Source organism: Nicotiana sylvestris, chromosome 10 (genome assembly GCF_000393655.2).
Source record: "Nicotiana sylvestris chromosome 10, ASM39365v2, whole genome shotgun sequence".
In the NCBI taxonomy this organism is placed as follows: Eukaryota; Viridiplantae; Streptophyta; class Magnoliopsida; order Solanales; family Solanaceae; genus Nicotiana; species Nicotiana sylvestris.
This window is the reverse complement of record NC_091066.1, coordinates 150,236,012-150,253,213: the sequence shown is the minus strand read 5'-3', so window position 1 is coordinate 150,253,213 and position 17,202 is coordinate 150,236,012. Positions and strand designations below refer to the sequence as shown.

The following is a 17,202-nucleotide window of genomic DNA, read 5'->3' as shown; positions in this document are numbered from 1 at the left end:
CAGCAAATAGAGAACAAAACTTCAGCTACTATGCTTGCTGAAGTTTTGCGTGATTGCCTTTGCTACTTCAACCTCGTATGCTGAAGTTACACGAAAATGTGGGTACGCTTGCAATTTTTTTTGCAAAACGAACACAAATTAAAACGTGACCCAAAAAACGGGTATAGATACAAATGCCCCACTAATTTTCCTACAATGTAGTACTAAATTTTATACCTTGGCTAAATAACAAAAATACTCTAATTTCTCTTCTTCTTTTCTTCCTTTTTCTTTCTTATAATCAGAGAAAGCACTTCATGGAGTATTACAGTGGGACAGGGAACAGGGGAAAGGAAAAGAGGAAGTACTAAGGGATAAATGATTAGGAGGGTGTTTGGATTAGTCAAATCAACTTTTAAGACTTTTTTAATTTTTTTTAGTATTTGGCAAAAGCAAAAAAAATTCTTAAAATAAGTTAAAAATTACTTAAAACAAGCCAAACACAAGAAGTCGGTAGGGTGTTTATAAAAATCCGAAAAACCAAACAAAACCGAAAACCGAACCAAACCGACCAAAAAAATCGATAATTTATAGGTTTGGTTTGGCTTTGATTTTAAATTTTAAAAACCGGTCAAATTTGGTTTGATTTTGATTTTAACCAAAAAATAACCGAAAAAAAATCAAACCAACCCGACTATAAAAGTAGCTATATAAATTTATTATTACACACACACACACACACACACACACACACATATATATATATATATATATATATATATATATATATATATATATATATATATATATATATATATATATATATATGTATATGTTTATATAAAGTTTCTAAATTTTATGGTACATATTAGTCATTTATATTTTTAGTCTAGTTCTTTGCTATTATAATGATCTAATTATTTGCCTTTACATTCTAATTTGATTGGCAGTTTTCTTTGCGAAGTATAAGAATTTATTTCATCTTAAAAATAATCGATTTTTAATTGAGTACTTAAATTATCTATCACTATTTGATTCAATTATCATCAACATATCTTGGTAAATGATATATTTCTCAAAGAGCAATTGATTTGATAGTGTTATATTGAAAATGTAGTCGTCGGAATATGCGTTTGGTAGTGTATGTCTCATATTTTAAGGAAAACAATCCGATAAATAACCAAAAAACTCGAAAAACAAAAAAAAACGGAATCGATAAAAAACCGACTTAATTGGTTTGATTTGGTTCCAATATTAAAAAACTGACTTACTTGGTTTGGTTTCTTTTTAGGGAAAAATCGACTCAAACCGAACAATGAACACCCCTAGAAGCAGGGCAAACCCAACTTATTTTTTTGTCTTAAAAGCTATTTCTGCTGAAAAGTCACTTTTTTAAGACAATCCAAACGGCTTCTAGGCAGGATATGGTGTAGCTTAAGCTTAACGAGGATATGACGCTTGATAGTAAGGTATGAAAGTTGGATTAGGGTAGATGATTAGTAGGCAGTCTAGCTATTTCCTTTTTTATTCCTATACTGCTAGTATTAGTAAGTATGGTATCTTCTTATTCGTAGATTGCTATTATTACTTACTATTTGATTGTTATCTTTTGCTTCAGTATTCTTAATATCTTCTTCTTGTTGTTACTGCTTGTTGCCACTGCTTTTTTTTCATATTTTTTTTAGCCGGGGGTCTATCGAAAATAAGATCTATGCCCTCCTAGGATAGGGGTAAGGTGTGCATACACATTGTCCTCCCCAAACCCTAATTGTGGGAATTCACTAGTTTATTTGTTTATTGTTGTTGTTGTTGTTATTGTAATTTTTTATTCTTGTTCTTGGCCAAGATGATTTTATTTTCTTTTTACAATAACCTATGTTTTATCAAAAGTAGAAATTTTGCATGGAGCTAGTGGGAAAAAAATACTCAAAAAATATTATGTAAGGGGGAACCTAGCACGTGTTGCATGCATATATGGTCAAATAATAATAATGTAAAGGGACGCATGGCGTACGCATACCATCCACCATTTTTGCCTTAAACAACTAAATAACGTAATTCCAAGAATCGAAGCCAAATCTAAAGTCCAAATTCTCTTCTCTCCACTATTAAAATTCTTTCCTTTCTCAGTCTCTTTGTAATCTCACTTTCACTTTCGAATCTTCTTCTTCTTAACTCCCCATTACCCTCTCACGCCATTCTCCTTTCTCTCCCTTCACGTTATCCCCCCCCCCCCTCCTCCCCTTCTGCGTGCACTTCTTCTGACCTTGATCAGCTTCTTTGTGCCACTTTTCTTCACTTCTTTTTCTTTGAGTCTGTGGTTTTCATGTGCACTACTCGTTTAACGAGGCAGTGCCGTTCAATTTGAACCTGTACTGAGCAATATATGCAAATTAATTTTAAGAAAATGTACTATATATATAGTAGATTGTACTGGTTTGGAACTCCCGGACTCTAAATCCTGGATCCGCCTCTGTCGTGTTATTCGTTCAATCTTGAGTCTTGACTCTTGAGACAGAGATATGCAGATCTGACATGGGAATTCAGAATTTAGTTTGTTGGCTTTGCGAAAAATTTGACAAGAGTAATTGGGGTTGGTGAAAAATGGAAGCTTTTACTGGACTGAGTCCAAGAATTAACACAGTTGTATTAAATAAGGAAAAAAACCATGACCCGGATTATCAAGATTCACAATTGGAGTCCACAGATCATAATGGTGATTACCAGGATAGGCATTTTGATCATTCTATGGATGCATTGGAGATTTTAAAGGAAACTGTGAGGATTCTTAGGTACAATCCTATAGGTTTCTTGTCAATTGCTACATTGTTAATTTGTCCTGTTTCTGCTGTTCTTTTATCTAATGTTTTAGTTGATCAATCTATTGTGAAGAAACTGACAATTAGGTTATTGCTTTTGGCTAAGTCCAGTGGGCTTCCACTTAAGCCCTTTATCAAACAGTCTTGTCAAAAGTTCTCTGAAATGGTGATTTCAGCTGCAATGTGTTTTCCTTTATATGCTACTTTGTTGCTCCTGTCTAAAGCTGCTATAGTATACTCTGTTGATTGCACGTACTCGAGGAAGAATTTCGACACTAGAAAGTTTTATGTTATTGTTACAAAGATTTGGAAGCGCATCGTCATGACTTATATGTGGGTGTGTATGGTGATTTCTGGTTGTCTCGTGTTGTTTATTGTACTTCTTGTGGCAGTGAGCAGTGCTTTCTCTGTAATGGGGTTCCCTCCTGACTTGATTTTATACCCCGCGATGATAGTTGGGATGATTTTCTCTATAATTTTAGCAAATGCTATGATCATTTGCAATATTGCTATTGTGATATCTGTGTTGGAGGATGACTCTGGAGCGCAGGCATTGCTTCGGTCTAGTTCTCTCATCAAGGGGCAAACACAAGTTGGGCTATTGATATTTCTCGGATCGACTATTGGGATGGCATTTGTGGAGGGATTGTTTGAGCATAGAGTGAAGATACTAAGCTATGGAAATGAATCTTCAAGAATATGGGAAGGGCCACTTTTGGTAATAATGTATTCATTTGTGATGCTTGTTGACTCTATGATGAGTACTGTTTTCTACTTCCGTTGTAAATCATATAGAATGGAAGCATCAAATGAAGAAAGTTTGCCTGTATTAGAAGCCTTGACAATTTCTTCAGCATTAGAAGAAGTTCAATAACAACATGTTCGAAAGCTAATTTTATGGATTGTAAAGCTATTTGAAGTTCTTTATGAGAAGAAGGAATTGATATGTGAAAGTTTCTTTGTACTCGATTCGTGCCTCTCGTGGGAAAATGAGAAATTGTGTCGAAGTCCTGTTGGAGAAAGTACTTATTGATAGGGGATACATTGCGCGGTGTTAACATTTCCAGCTACTTGATCATCTATATATAGAGAGAGAGAGGATGTTGACACAGAATCATCAGGCAAAAAAGTTGTATCAAGATATCATAAGTTTAAACATGTACTATTCTTTTCATCATTCATAATGATAAAGGTACTCTGAATTTTATTTTATGAGTTACTTTTGTCTGTCCTAATCTGTATGATTTACAGAAGCTTTCACTTAGGTAACTTTTCTGTTTTTCCTCTGCTTCACTTGCATTTTATGTTTTGCTAAATGACACTAGTAACTGCTATCAATTTCTTGAAACAACATTGTTCATTCTGTCGTATAACATACAAAATGTATATATACATTTTTTTCGGTTGCTATTTTGAGAGCGACTATACAATGTCATTTTCCCAACAATTTTCTGAAGCAAATTGAGGGCTCAGGTTGAAGGTTCAAAAATAAGTGATGATTTCATTTTATAACTTGATAATTAGCAAGCAATTGTTCTCACTAATGTCAATAGTAGTCTGGCATTCAAGTGTTCAATTCAGATGTGACAAAAACTGGCAGCTTATTATCTATGAAGTTTCAGAAACAGAACTTGCTACTCATATTTAGTCTGGTTGTGGATCCACAAGTCTCTATAATAGTACAATTATATGGAATCCTACAGAAAGTGAGACAACTCATTAAAGATTGTGATGATTTCTTTGAGTTAGAAGCTGAACATTGGAGCAATGATAAAGTTGTCTCCGTATGACCTATAGGTCACGGACTCGAGAAGTAGCCACTAATGCTTGCATTAGGGCAGGCTGTTTAAATCACATCCCTTGAGGTGTGATCCATCCCCGAACCCTGCATGAACATGGGATGCTTTATACACTGGGCTGCTCTTTTTTTTTCTTGGAAACTAATGAATTCCAGTGTCATTGTGAGTTGCTATGTAGGAGTGTTGTTATCTCATGCTTAAAGAAGAGATTCACTCATTATGTGATTTCCCTCTATCTTTATGTGTCTATGAATTTCCCTTATAAATTGTTTCATAACGCGACTAAGAATGCCAGATATGTAAGTTAGCATTTGGCCATAAATTCCCAAATTGTTTTGAAAAATCTGATTTGGGTGAAGTTTGGTTTAAAGATGAAAATGTATTTAGACATCAGTTTTCAAAACATATTTCACTTTTTTTTTTTTTGAAAAAACATGAAACATGTCTTATACCCCACAAGTTCTAAAAACTATCACAAATACCCAACAGTACCTTCATCAATAACATTCGTTATATTATCGCAAACCATAGTCCTGAACATAAATAAATTTGTTCAAAATTATCATTTTTATAATGAACTACATAATACACTATCAGATGACCGAGAAGACGAAGCAGCATAGTTACAAAATAATAAAATGGTGGGCTCTTTTATAAAATACAAAAGTTTGGGGCAATTTTTAAAAAATATAATTGTAATATTTTAGGCCAAAATCAGCTCTTGAACTGATTTTGAGATTTGAGTTTTGGGAATTTATCAAAATATGAATAAAATTCATGAACAAACATGTATTTGCCAAAAAAAAAAACAAATATATTTTGCCAAAATCTATGGCCAAACGAATCCTAAATTGTCATTAACTCGGGAAAGAGTAGGTAAAGCTCTTTGCAATAGCCAAATCTCACTCAATTTGTACTTTTATTTGCATTTTGAGACAAGGGATCAATTATCTTCCGATCTAGTATCATAATTGAGCTTAGTTGAACAGGATAGCCGATAAACCAATTATTATTAATTAAGATCATGTGCAAAACAAATGGTAGCTTACCATGGTTAAATACATTAAGTTGTAGTCAAATAAAGGTAAAAATTGCACGGGGCACCTTATTTGATCGCCCTCATTTAACCTATACCTATTTTTTTTTTAAATTTTAATTTGTACCCAACTTTTAAGTTATAGTTAAATAAAGGTAAAAATTGCACGGGGCGACCAAATTAACCTATACCCATTTTTTAAAAAGTTTTAACTTGTAACCACTTTTTAAATAACTTCAGCCTCCTCCCCCCCCCCCCCCCCGTAGACAATGATAATTCTATTCTTTTCACGTGTATTGTTTCCAAAATTTATGATTTAGATATTGTTGGCAATCTGATTATTTATCTAGTATGTTAGAAAGTTTTTTCAAAAACTTCAGCTTATATAGTGCTGAAGTTTTTACAAATAAAGTAAATAACTTCAACATCTTCAGATCTTCTGCTGAAGTTTTTGAAAAAGCTTTATGACAAAACTAATGAATCCAGGACAAAAAAACTTCAACTTTTAGTTCTAAAGTTTTTAAAATTAACTAAATAACTTCAGCATCTTCTGATGAAGTTTTTGAAAAAGCTTATCCAGGACAAAAAAAACTTCAACTTATTTAGTGCTGAAGTTTTTATAAATGAACTAAATAACTTCAGCATCTTCTGCTGAAGTTTTTGAAAAAGCTTAATGACAAAACTAATGAATCCAGGACAAAAAAACTTCAGCTTATTTAGTGCAATTACAAACAAAAACTTCAGCAAATAGAGAACAAAACTTCAGCTACTATGTTTAAGTTCAGCAAATACAAACAAAAACTTCAGCACACTTACTACTCCAGGCTCGTCTACTAGAATGCTGAAGTTTTGCGTAATTGTCTTTGCTACTTCAGGCCCGTATGCTGAAGTTACGCGAAAAGTGGGTACGTTTGCAATTTTTTTTGCAAAACGGGCACAAGTTAAAACGTGACTCAAAAAGCGAGTATAAATGCAATTGCCCCTAAATAAAGTGACAAGTATCATTTATTTATTGGTGTGTGATGTAAACACTCGATACCGATAAAGATATAACAAAACATAAACGCGACATCTTTAACAAAAAATTAAGAGGCACAGTAAAATATTCATGTGCCTATAAAGATATAACTACATTGCGATTGACCATGACAACAGACCCAATGTAATCTCGTAAGTGGTTCTGGGGATGTAACAACATTGCGAATAAAAAGAATATTTCAAGCTTAATACTTGGGAGAGAAAAAGTCAACAAAGCACCAGGACAATTTCTTTAAAACATTTTCCAACAGCCATTAATCTAAGTACCTTTGGTACAAAATTCATACTATAAAATACACACAACTGACAATAGTAACCTTTTGGTGTTAGTTTGAAGCAAAGACTTACTCTGGAGTCTTCCTCTGATAAACAAAATCCACTTTTGCTTTCAGAATTCCTGGAATATCTGTTCCACAGCCTCCTGGATAAAGCATGAGAATGTGATCTTACTATAAATATGAATGCATTTGCATTTAAATGTGAAGCAGAGAAAAGAAATGCAAGAACTCAACCAGAATATTACGAATCGGTCCCTATCAAGTATGCCAAGACGGCAAGATCAATCCAGCACGAGTACTTCAAACAGAACATCTAAATGAAATACAAACTAAAGTATATTCCAAGCAAATTATTCAAAAACTGCTAGGTGAAGAACAATAAGAAAGTATGAATAAAGATAGCATATGCTGATTCAATAAAACTACTAATTTTCAAAGGGGGTGAATTTTCAGCCAAATAAAACTTTTATGATCTAATAGGCATCACACGAGTACCAAAAAGAAATTGTTCCTAATACAGAATTTTTTTTTTTGGTAAAAACAGCAAATATATTACTAATAACTAAGTAGCATCGTAACAAGTAGCGCTCCTAAGAGCGTAGATGTTCCCAAAGCGAGCTAAAAAAATTACAAACATCAGTCGAGGCTTTTCTAACAAAAACAGTCTTGCTTTTATCCCTTTCTAGTTACTTAAGGGTAGTAGGGGATGAGGTGGCTAGATAGCTAACATAAACAAAATATGCTCGCTTCTTTCCTTCCTTACCTAGATTATCTGCTACTGCATTAATCTCCCTGGAGCTGTGCCTGATTACCGGGTTCTCCATTTGCTCCATCAACCACCAGCAGTCATTTACAAGAGAATTATCCAGAATAATTATTTAACATAAGGAAGTTGATTCCCTCTCTTTTTAGCAAGAACGATTATCTTCTTCAACAAAGATTGTTCGCTATCAATCACATGATCGCACTGAAAAGATTCCTCTATCAAGGATAATTCACGTCATTCAGCAAGAAATCAGTGAACTAATTGACTTCTTCAGAGGTTAAAATTAAAAATAAAAAGAACACTTCGCTCCTACTTAAAATGCTTCCACCTCCAAAAGATATAAAACACATGCCTAAAACACAATGCTTATCAAAGTAGGATTAGAAAATCTTTAATAACTACACATAATTAGTCAAATGGACCACCTACCTAGTACAATGTTGATATAAATAAACCAAAGATACATTAGTTCATCACCCAGCACCTATTCTATTGCTGGAAACCAAAAAGGGAAACAAAACATCTAGTTCACTTAAGTTGTTAATTTATAAATTAAAAGGCACATATTCATATTCTATCTTCTGAGGAGTGAGGACAAAGCTCTTGGGTTCTCATATATTTTGAACTGGTCATAATTGAAAAATATTAGATCAGTGAAATCTCCAGTGAATTAATGCTTGATGGTCTCATTCTACTAATAAAGCGTATACTATAAAAGAATGTGTTTAGAGCAATATTAAGAAAGCAATAGGAGGATTTTCACAATAAAGATGATCCATCAGAATCCAGTAAAAAGAAAACTGGAATCAAATTTCAACAAGTTTCTGCATTGCTTTTAATCCCTGAGCTTCATACGAAACAAACAAGAAAAAAGGGGAGAAATGGACAGGCTTTCCCTGACTAAGCAGACAAAGAAATATACAAAGGCGAAAAGAAAAAGGTAATATCCATGACTATAATATTCCATCCCTGCACAAACCAACTTTTTTAGTTTTATCCCCAAGAATAAAGCAGAAAATAGAATCAATACTGAAAATTCCTAAACACTACCTTCATTAAGTTGGCCTCATTGACTTGCCTCATAGAACTGGCTTCACCAGCAGCCACCGGCAAAGAAGCGAGTCTAAAAGAAAATTTTCTCATGTATGGGATTGTTATTGTTGTATTCTTCATTCTTCTTTGGATCATAAGATGGCTAAAATCACTTATTTATTAAAAAATAAAAAACATAGAAAAAATCGGAATGTACAGATAAACTACAATCTACCTGATATCGCATATAAGGAGATCAAACTTCGTTCTTTCTCAAAACAATGGTTGCAACTCGTCTCTCAGCCAAATCTTTGGAAGATCCGAGGTACAAAACATACTTCTGTTGCAGTTACCAGACTAGATTTTCAACGTCTTCAGCCATGTACTCCCTTTATCCATTTCACATCCATATTCTTCAACAAATGCACTATGCTCAAAAAGATTGAACTAAATTAATATGTAGTAACAGATGAAATTCATCCTTCATTTCACCAATACCTCATTGTCTAAGCAATAAGGCACATTCATCTTGAAGTCTCTTTTCAGTTATTTTCTAATTTCTGCTGGTACTAAACATCAATTTATGAAATATACCAGGATCAAATACGATAAACGAACTCTTACATAAAATTTAAAGTCTCACATTCCAAATATCAAAAGTGAACTGACCACAATGGGTAAACGATGAATGCCGTCATTTTCCATGCAGTATACCAATAAATAAGCTACTGCATCTTCTTTCTACTTCTCTGTGCTATCAAAGAGGAAAAAAAAAGTTTATAAAATGACAACCTCTAAAAGTGTCACGATTTTCACTATCTTTTATTTTGTCTCTTACCTCTGACCTTGCGGAAGACCAGAAGGATGCATGTGGAATTTGGAGGGTGCACGGATAGATGTTCTCCATCACTCCATGTAGACAAAGCAGATGAATTACAGAAAACAAATAAAAGCCAAGAAAACCTGATCAATAAACAGCAGAAATTAAATAAACAAAGGCGAACAAGAAACTGAACAGGGTAGAAATTGGAGAAACTTAAAGAAAGACACAACTAACAGGGAAACCGAGGCAAAGAAGATTTTGGAGAAAAAAGAGGAAAATAAGGTATTTGGGGAGGTGGCTGTTTGTTGCAGCGTAAAAGGACACGCAAGTCCTTATATAAAGAGCTATGTAAGCTGTTCGAACAGAAACGAGAGGTATTAAGATTAGAGATATTTAGTTTTTTTTGGGGTCATATTGAGAACATTTTTAGACTGTCGGAGCAAAAAAGTACAACAGCTTTGAATTAATTCCAAGAAAAAGACATGTTGAAACTGATCTTGGCTATATCTTTCTATATATATCTCAAACTAGAGGGATGATGCCCATGCTATGCAGGGGCCCAACAATTTAGAATTTTTTTTTCAATTGTGGTGGTGATAGTAAACACAGTGCTCTGTATTGAAATCAAAATGGATAATTATATTCAAAAGAGGTTTCTATACAACATGGTTATAACATGAAACTTTTTCTTTTACAATATATGCGAAAAAGACACAAAGAACGGCGCCCTTCCAGAGCCCCAGTTACTGCATCTTTTTTCAGCTAGCTTTCTTGTTGTTGCAAGGCTGTCCAATTACTGATGTTTGATCTGAAACCTTCAAAGATAGAGAAGAATAGCTAATTATATGTTGCAGCTTGCATGATACCAAGAATTAACTGTTCTATGGCTGAGAGACTAAACAAACCAAGTTCACTATCTTTTACCTTCTTGTATGCGTCAAAATACTGATATATGATGGCGACTGCCAAGAAATTACAGTCCCTGAACCAACTGCTCCTATCAGATCACCCAACACAGTCTGGATGCCACACACTCTCCACCAAAGGCTGCAGCTGTCCATATCTAGAGGTTTAACTCTTTGTACATGTTTGATTTCTCATACCCAGCCATCACCATTCCTGGAAATCATAAAAAAGGGTACAAACCAGGAAAAGCATGGGAGACAAGTTCTTGTTCAGTTTATCAACTACAATACTTGCAGGTTGCAGTTCCATATCAAGATAGTAAAATCAGAAAATTCAGACAATAAACAAGTCAAACCCAAAAAAAAAATTGTACTTACTGCTTTTATTTTTTTGCTGTTGGATAAGTAAAAATCAAACCCAACTTTCAGCAGTTCTATGCATAAGCAGTCCACCTATATCTTTCAATCGACATAAACATGCTCAAACATGGAAGTTAAGTAGTTCTTTTCAAAGTCGACTTGCATCTATATCCGCTCAACTTGTTACACATCTTTTTCTTAACTAAATTTAACACCTGATAATAGTACACACGGACAGATATAACAGCGACAGAAGTTTTTTTTATCTTTCTTTTGACAAGTGAAATCATGTGCGGGGTGAGAGAGACTTTAGCTCTCAACCTCAGGATCGTCCTTATATTAACCAACGAAACTTGAGACTTTAGCTCTCAACTTCAGGATCGTCCTTATATTAACCAACAAAACATGTCTATATAAATTATAAAGACATGAAACAGAATGAAGATCATACCTTTAACGGCTTAGCTACAACATAGGCTGATGATCCTGAAACCTTGATCCAAGTTTTCAAGAACAAAGCACAAGCTGACAGCAGTGAATACAATATAGCATTGGAAGTATGTGCTATTGTATCCGCCAGGCTGCAGTTAGGAAGAGCAACTGTAAGCAAGCATTTGAGGAAGAAATTGACTTTGCTGGAGGTCAATAATGAGAATTGCACGAACGTAAGGCAACCATAATATAGTGGAACAGAGACACTGGTTACCTTCATGGTGCAGCAATATTATAGGCAAGACCACCAACAGGTATAGATTGACCAGAATCTTTCAAGTTGGTCTGATGCTTGGCACCCCAATCCCCGTTGTAATTTACTGGTGCATTTCCTGATAATCCTTGCATGAAGCTCGGCATTTCCATAATAGACAACTTACGCAGTGCAATAGAGCTCCAATAAATGTCACTCATCTATGAGGATCGAATCACCTGCATAAAATAAAAATGAGGAGATGCAAAATGTACACAGGGAAAAGAATCTTCAAAGCTGATGCACCAAGGATCAAATACCAAACATGCATGAGAAATTCAGACCAAATAACTAACATGCATGTAGAAATTCAAAATACACTACTGGAAACGTAAGGTGTTGAAAGTACCTCTGATTTTCCCGAGTTATTGTTATGCCTAAGGTGCACCTTTTTGGCCTTTATGATGCCATGATGTAATGCTGAGATTGTATGGCTATCTGGTTGTATTCCCTTACTCCACATCTCATTCACAAGGTCTTTAGCCATCTCAACCTGTCCTTGCTTACAATAGCCACATATCAGAGCTGTGTATGTAACACTATCAGGTTCTAAACCTCGATCAATCATTTCAGTGAAAAGGCGAATAGCATCATCAATGTTATCTGATTTACAGTGCCTGTCAATCAAAACAGTGTAGCAAATAACATCAGCTTTTAATTCCATCTCCTTCATTTCACTCCAAAAAGTTGAAGGGTCTGTCTTTTCCCCATTATTCCACCATGTATCCTTTCTTTCTCCGCCATTCCTCCCTGTATCTGATGACAATCGATCTCTTTTTACATTCTTAGAGTGACCATCAAGCATAACTGTGTAAGTGATCACATCAGGAGAAATGCCCCTTTCCTTCATATCATCAAAAAGATTAACAGCTTCCTGCAAGTGATTCACCTTGCAATAACCATTTAACATCATAGTATAAATAACCACGTCAGGCGTTAATCCTCTCCAAACCATATTATCGAACACCCACCTGGCCCTTTTCATATCTCCAGCACTAGATAAACAAGCAATTAGTTTGCTGTACATTATTTTACAAGTGTCATCATCTAAAGTCAACACTATCTCGAACAACTTTATGGCTTTCCCGTATTCACCTTCCAGACAGAGGCTAGTGAGAAGCTTCAAACGAGAGTTCCTTCTAATTAAAATGCCTTGTTTTGATAGCCTAACAAAAAGTTCATAGGCATCTTTAGTGTTGCCTAATTCACAATATCCATTCACCATGGCAGCATAATTTTCTACAGATTTATACTCCAAACTACTAAAAAATGCTTCAGCCTCCTCTGCATAACCTCCAACACATAAGCCCTCAATAATCACATTATGTGTGACAGTCGTTGGAGTCAAGCCTTGTCCCTTCATATGGTCCAAAAGGTGAAGTGCCTCTTTAACAAGGCCATTTCTAGAAAATCCACCAGCAAGCACATTATAAGTAATAACGTCAGGTTTCAAGCCTTTCTCTTTCATTTCTTCAAATAACTCCAACGCATCTAGTATTTTTCCATGGAGGCAATACCCATTTATAAAAGTAGTGTAATGCATAATGTCAAGTGTCATCTTCTTACCCTTCATCTCATCAAGCAACTTCACCGCCTCTCCAAACCTACCGAGTTTGCACAGGGCATCAATTACGACATTATAAGCCACCTCATCAAGAAAAATACCCTGCTTCATAAAACTACTGAACTGATCAACAACATAACATGCCTTGCCATTTTTGCACAAGCACTGAAGAATTGAGCTGACAATTACACAATTACTTTTGATACCCCTTGCTTCCATCTTGTCATGGAAATCCAGAGCTTTAGTAATATTCCCGGCATCACAGTAACCATGAATTATAGCCCCATAAGAAAAGGCATCAGGGATCAGTTCTTGCTCCTCCATGTCAAGCAGAACAATTTCTGCTTCTTGCAACCTCTTCTCATTAACAAACCCGCGAATTACAGCAGTATAGGCATAGACGTCAAGGGGTAGATTCGCTCCTTTCCATGCCCGCAATACATCATAAGCCAAGTCTGATCTACCATACGAGCAAAGCCCTTCAATATAAGTGGAATAAGTAAACTCATTAGGAGTTTCACCAGCTTTCTCCATCTCCTCAAATACATTAACCGCTTCTTCCAAACTACCTTTTCTACACAATGCCTTGATCACAATTCCATATGTATACACATTGGGTTTCACCGCAATCCTCTTCAACTGTTTATAAACCGCCACGGCCATATCTACTTTCCCGCACTCAACAAGCCGATTCATGAGATAATTACACGACAACACACTCAGCCCAAAACCACACCTTTTCGTCTTGAACAACACATCAATAGCTTCATCAAACATCCTTAAACTAGCATAAGCCTTAACCAATGCATCCAAAGCCCGAACCAACGAATTAGGGCCCTCAGCATTTAACCCCTCCACTAGTTCCTCAAACAAATCAGAAACCTCAAACCCCAAATCCTTTTTTCCACAATTTATAACCTCCAAAAACAAAGAATCCAATTTCATATCCATACCCCAATAACAAAATGTCCTAACCATAGCCATATAAGTTTGTACATCATGTTTAAACCCACTTTCTTTTAATTGACGAAAAAATAATAAAGCATTTTCAGGCTCTTCCTTTAAACTGTTGAGCATTTCAGTGACCCAATAAGAATTTACCTCAAGAATATTATTGGTACTATTTTTCATTTGGGTATTTCCATTTTGTTCATCAGAACTAGAATCCGAAAAATATGGGCTTAATTGAGCTACTGAAGAAACTGATTTAAGTCGAATTAAATGATAGCTGTTCTTGAATAGGTATCTATAAGAAGCTGACCTTATTGTTGAAACCCACATGGAAAAAATTTCAGACACGCATTTGATTTGATTGTACGAAGTTTCCTTTGACAGTTGTGTTCGTTCAAGTGACAGTGTAGCAAAAGTGAGTTATGCTACTCTTAAACCCTAAACCCAAATTATATACGAATAGTTCAAAACTATTTGGACGAGTTACAAAAGATATTTTACTGTAGGAAAAAATAAGCCGCTCCAGCCTCCAGTATATGCTTCTCCCGTTAACTTTTCAACTAATTATATTATTGGAGTAAGTAATATTCAATGTATTTGTTTAGTGTTTTTTGGTGTTAAAAGTTCAAAATACAATAATATTTAGTTTGATTTATACATTAACTGCAAAAAATAACGTCAGTTAAAATAGAATCAAATCGGCAATATGTAATTTTTTCATAATTTATATTTTTTGGAGTCATCCCTAATTAAAAATTATAAATACTTGCCGGAAGTGAATGAGAAAATAATTCAATATATATTTTATGTTTGCCAAACACTCAAACTAACCAAAATGTGCTTTGAAGTTTGTTTGACAGCTTTTAAGTCAATCCAAACACCCTCATAGTTATTTATAATTTGATAAAAAAAAAATATTGCAATGATCTATTGTGTTTAATTTCTATATATATTATGTGTAAACTAAGAATCTTTTAAGAGATTAGACATAAAAGTTTAAAAATATAATGGAGTATAACATTAATTGATGCGAAGTGAACAACAACACTACTATTATTAACTAGACTTACGCATGTTGACAGTGTTCCGGCGGAGCAAATAAAGAAGAAGAAGACTGACCCACTGATCGATACATCCAATACAAAGGGCATTACATAGTCTAATCTTTGAAGGATGTTATAACATTTTAGTCCTTATAGTTACACATACACTCTAGAAAGATCTAGGGATATTTATGTAATTAGTTATTCCACTAATGTGGTTAGACAGAAAGTTAGGGGGTTAGTCATTGATGTATATATATATACATTGCACTGTTTTTATTGAGATAGAAAAAAAAGCACCAAAATTCCAAAATGCATTTTGTTCATTCCAAATTCTTGAATCCAAACATGGTATCAGAGCACAGGTGCTCGATCTCCTAAATCTTCTATATTGTTCTACATTTTTTTTGTGAATTACGTTCACAATTCAGTCGATTCAGTTTGATCGATCTTCAATTTTATTTTCGTTTCATACAATTCATTTTTTTTATCCATTGGAATTGATTTTCTACTTCGAGTTATTGATAACAATGGCGGCAGAGAATCCTTTTGCTGAGAATCAAATTGTTGTTGAAAGCTCACATCCTCTCTACTTGAGTCCTTCGGATAATCCTGGAACAAATTTGGTGTTCACGTTATTTGACGGAACTGGGTATGCAGATTGGCGCAAATCAATGTTGATTTCTCTATCAGCTAAAAACAAAGTAGGATTGATCAATGGAAGACTTCTCAAACCTAGAGATGATTCCCCATATTTCGAGCTTTGGGCTCGATGTAATGATATGGTAATGGCTTGGTTAATAAACTTGTTGACAAAAGGAATTAGGTCAAGTGTTCTTCTTTCCAATTATGCAAGGGATCTTTGAAAACAACTTGAAGACAGGTATGGACAATCTGATGTAGCTCAATCATTTGGCCTACAAAAAAAATTATTAGAAACTGTACAAGGATCTAATGATATAGCAACCTATTTCAATAATATAAAAGCAATATGGGATGAGTTGAATGCATTGGATGCAAAAATTCCATGTACTTGTGTTGAATGCACATGTGAAGCAAAACATAAGAATAAGGCAATTGAGGAGAGACAAAAATTAGTTCAATTTCTTATGGGACTAAATGAAACATACACTGCTTGTAGAGGAAATATAATGATGATGACTCCTACACCAAATATTGATAAGGCATATTCTTTACTTCTTCAAGAAGAAAGACAAAGATATATTCAACCTACAATGAATTCTCCTATGGATTCGAGTTCATTTAATGCATCAACACAAAAGTTTGGACAGTATTCAGGATAGAGTAGGATGAATTTTAACCTAAATACTGGGGGAGGAAACAGAAACAATGCAGCAAAGGGAAGTGACAAGAGAAATATATTTTGTTCCTATTGTCAAAGAGCTGGACATACAATCGAAAAGTGTTTCAAAATCCATGGTTATCCAAACAGTTTTAAGACAAATGTGCAAGGGAATATGCAGGTGAATAGAACAAGAAAATTTCAAAACCCAAATATGATACAAGGAAATGTAGTATTTATAGAAGAAGAATTTGGTGATGTTCAGCAATATAATCAGAGAATTCAACAACATAATTCATCAAGCATCATGGGAATAAATCAGGAACAATATTCTCGGCTTGTGGAAATCCTACAACAACTCAAAATTGGACAACAAGCTGCTTCAAGTTCTGAGGTTAATGTTACTGTTAACTGTGTTGGTATAGCTCCTATGCTGCCTTCTTTACTCCCTAATAAATCCTTTATACATTCTTGGATCCTTGACTCAGGTGCTTCTGAGTACATGACTTTTGACAAATCTATCTTGTTTGACATCATAACCTTGACCCAACCTTTAATTGTTAACTTGTCAAATTCTTTCAAAATTAGAGTTACTTATGCTGGAAAAGTATCTTTGTTTCCAGACATAATTCTAGACAGAGTACTATATGTGCCCTCTTTCAAGTTCAACTTACTTTCTATTCACAAATTTTGCTATCAGTTTGGTTGTGAACTAATCTTTGGTGCCTTTCTCTGCTCTATGCCGGCCTTCCCTTGAAGAG

At 34.6% G+C, this 17,202-nt stretch overlaps 3 protein-coding genes across 4 annotated transcripts; 2 read left to right on the top strand and 1 right to left on the bottom strand.

Moving 5' to 3' along the window:
• Positions 1-2,050: 2,050 nt before the first annotated feature.
• LOC104242365 (uncharacterized) lies at positions 2,051-4,012 on the top strand. The gene has a single exon (XM_009797408.2). The coding sequence runs from the start codon at positions 2,584-2,586 to the stop codon at positions 3,670-3,672; it is 1,089 nt and encodes a 362-aa protein (XP_009795710.1). The 5' UTR covers positions 2,051-2,583; the 3' UTR covers positions 3,673-4,012.
• A 6,176-nt stretch (positions 4,013-10,188) lies between these two features.
• On the bottom strand, positions 10,189-14,553 carry LOC104242364 (pentatricopeptide repeat-containing protein At2g26790, mitochondrial). Of its 2 annotated transcripts, none has more exons than XM_009797402.2 (5): positions 11,930-14,553; positions 11,542-11,759; positions 11,287-11,416; positions 10,495-10,689; positions 10,189-10,385 (listed from the first exon to the last, which is right to left on the bottom strand). In XM_009797402.2, the coding sequence occupies exons 1-2, from the start codon at positions 14,423-14,425 to the stop codon at positions 11,742-11,744; spliced, it is 2,514 nt and encodes an 837-aa protein (XP_009795704.1). In that variant the 5' UTR covers positions 14,426-14,553; the 3' UTR covers positions 10,189-10,385; positions 10,495-10,689; positions 11,287-11,416; positions 11,542-11,741. The 2 variants fall into 2 exon arrangements, with proteins under 2 accessions (XP_009795704.1, XP_070016303.1); XM_070160202.1 differs by having other exon boundaries at positions 10,189-10,378.
• A 1,115-nt stretch (positions 14,554-15,668) lies between these two features.
• Positions 15,669-16,442, top strand: LOC138880111 (uncharacterized). The gene is made up of 2 exons (XM_070159772.1): positions 15,669-15,934; positions 16,022-16,442. The coding sequence occupies exons 1-2, from the start codon at positions 15,669-15,671 to the stop codon at positions 16,440-16,442; spliced, it is 687 nt and encodes a 228-aa protein (XP_070015873.1).
• The last annotated feature ends 760 nt before the right edge of the window (positions 16,443-17,202 follow it).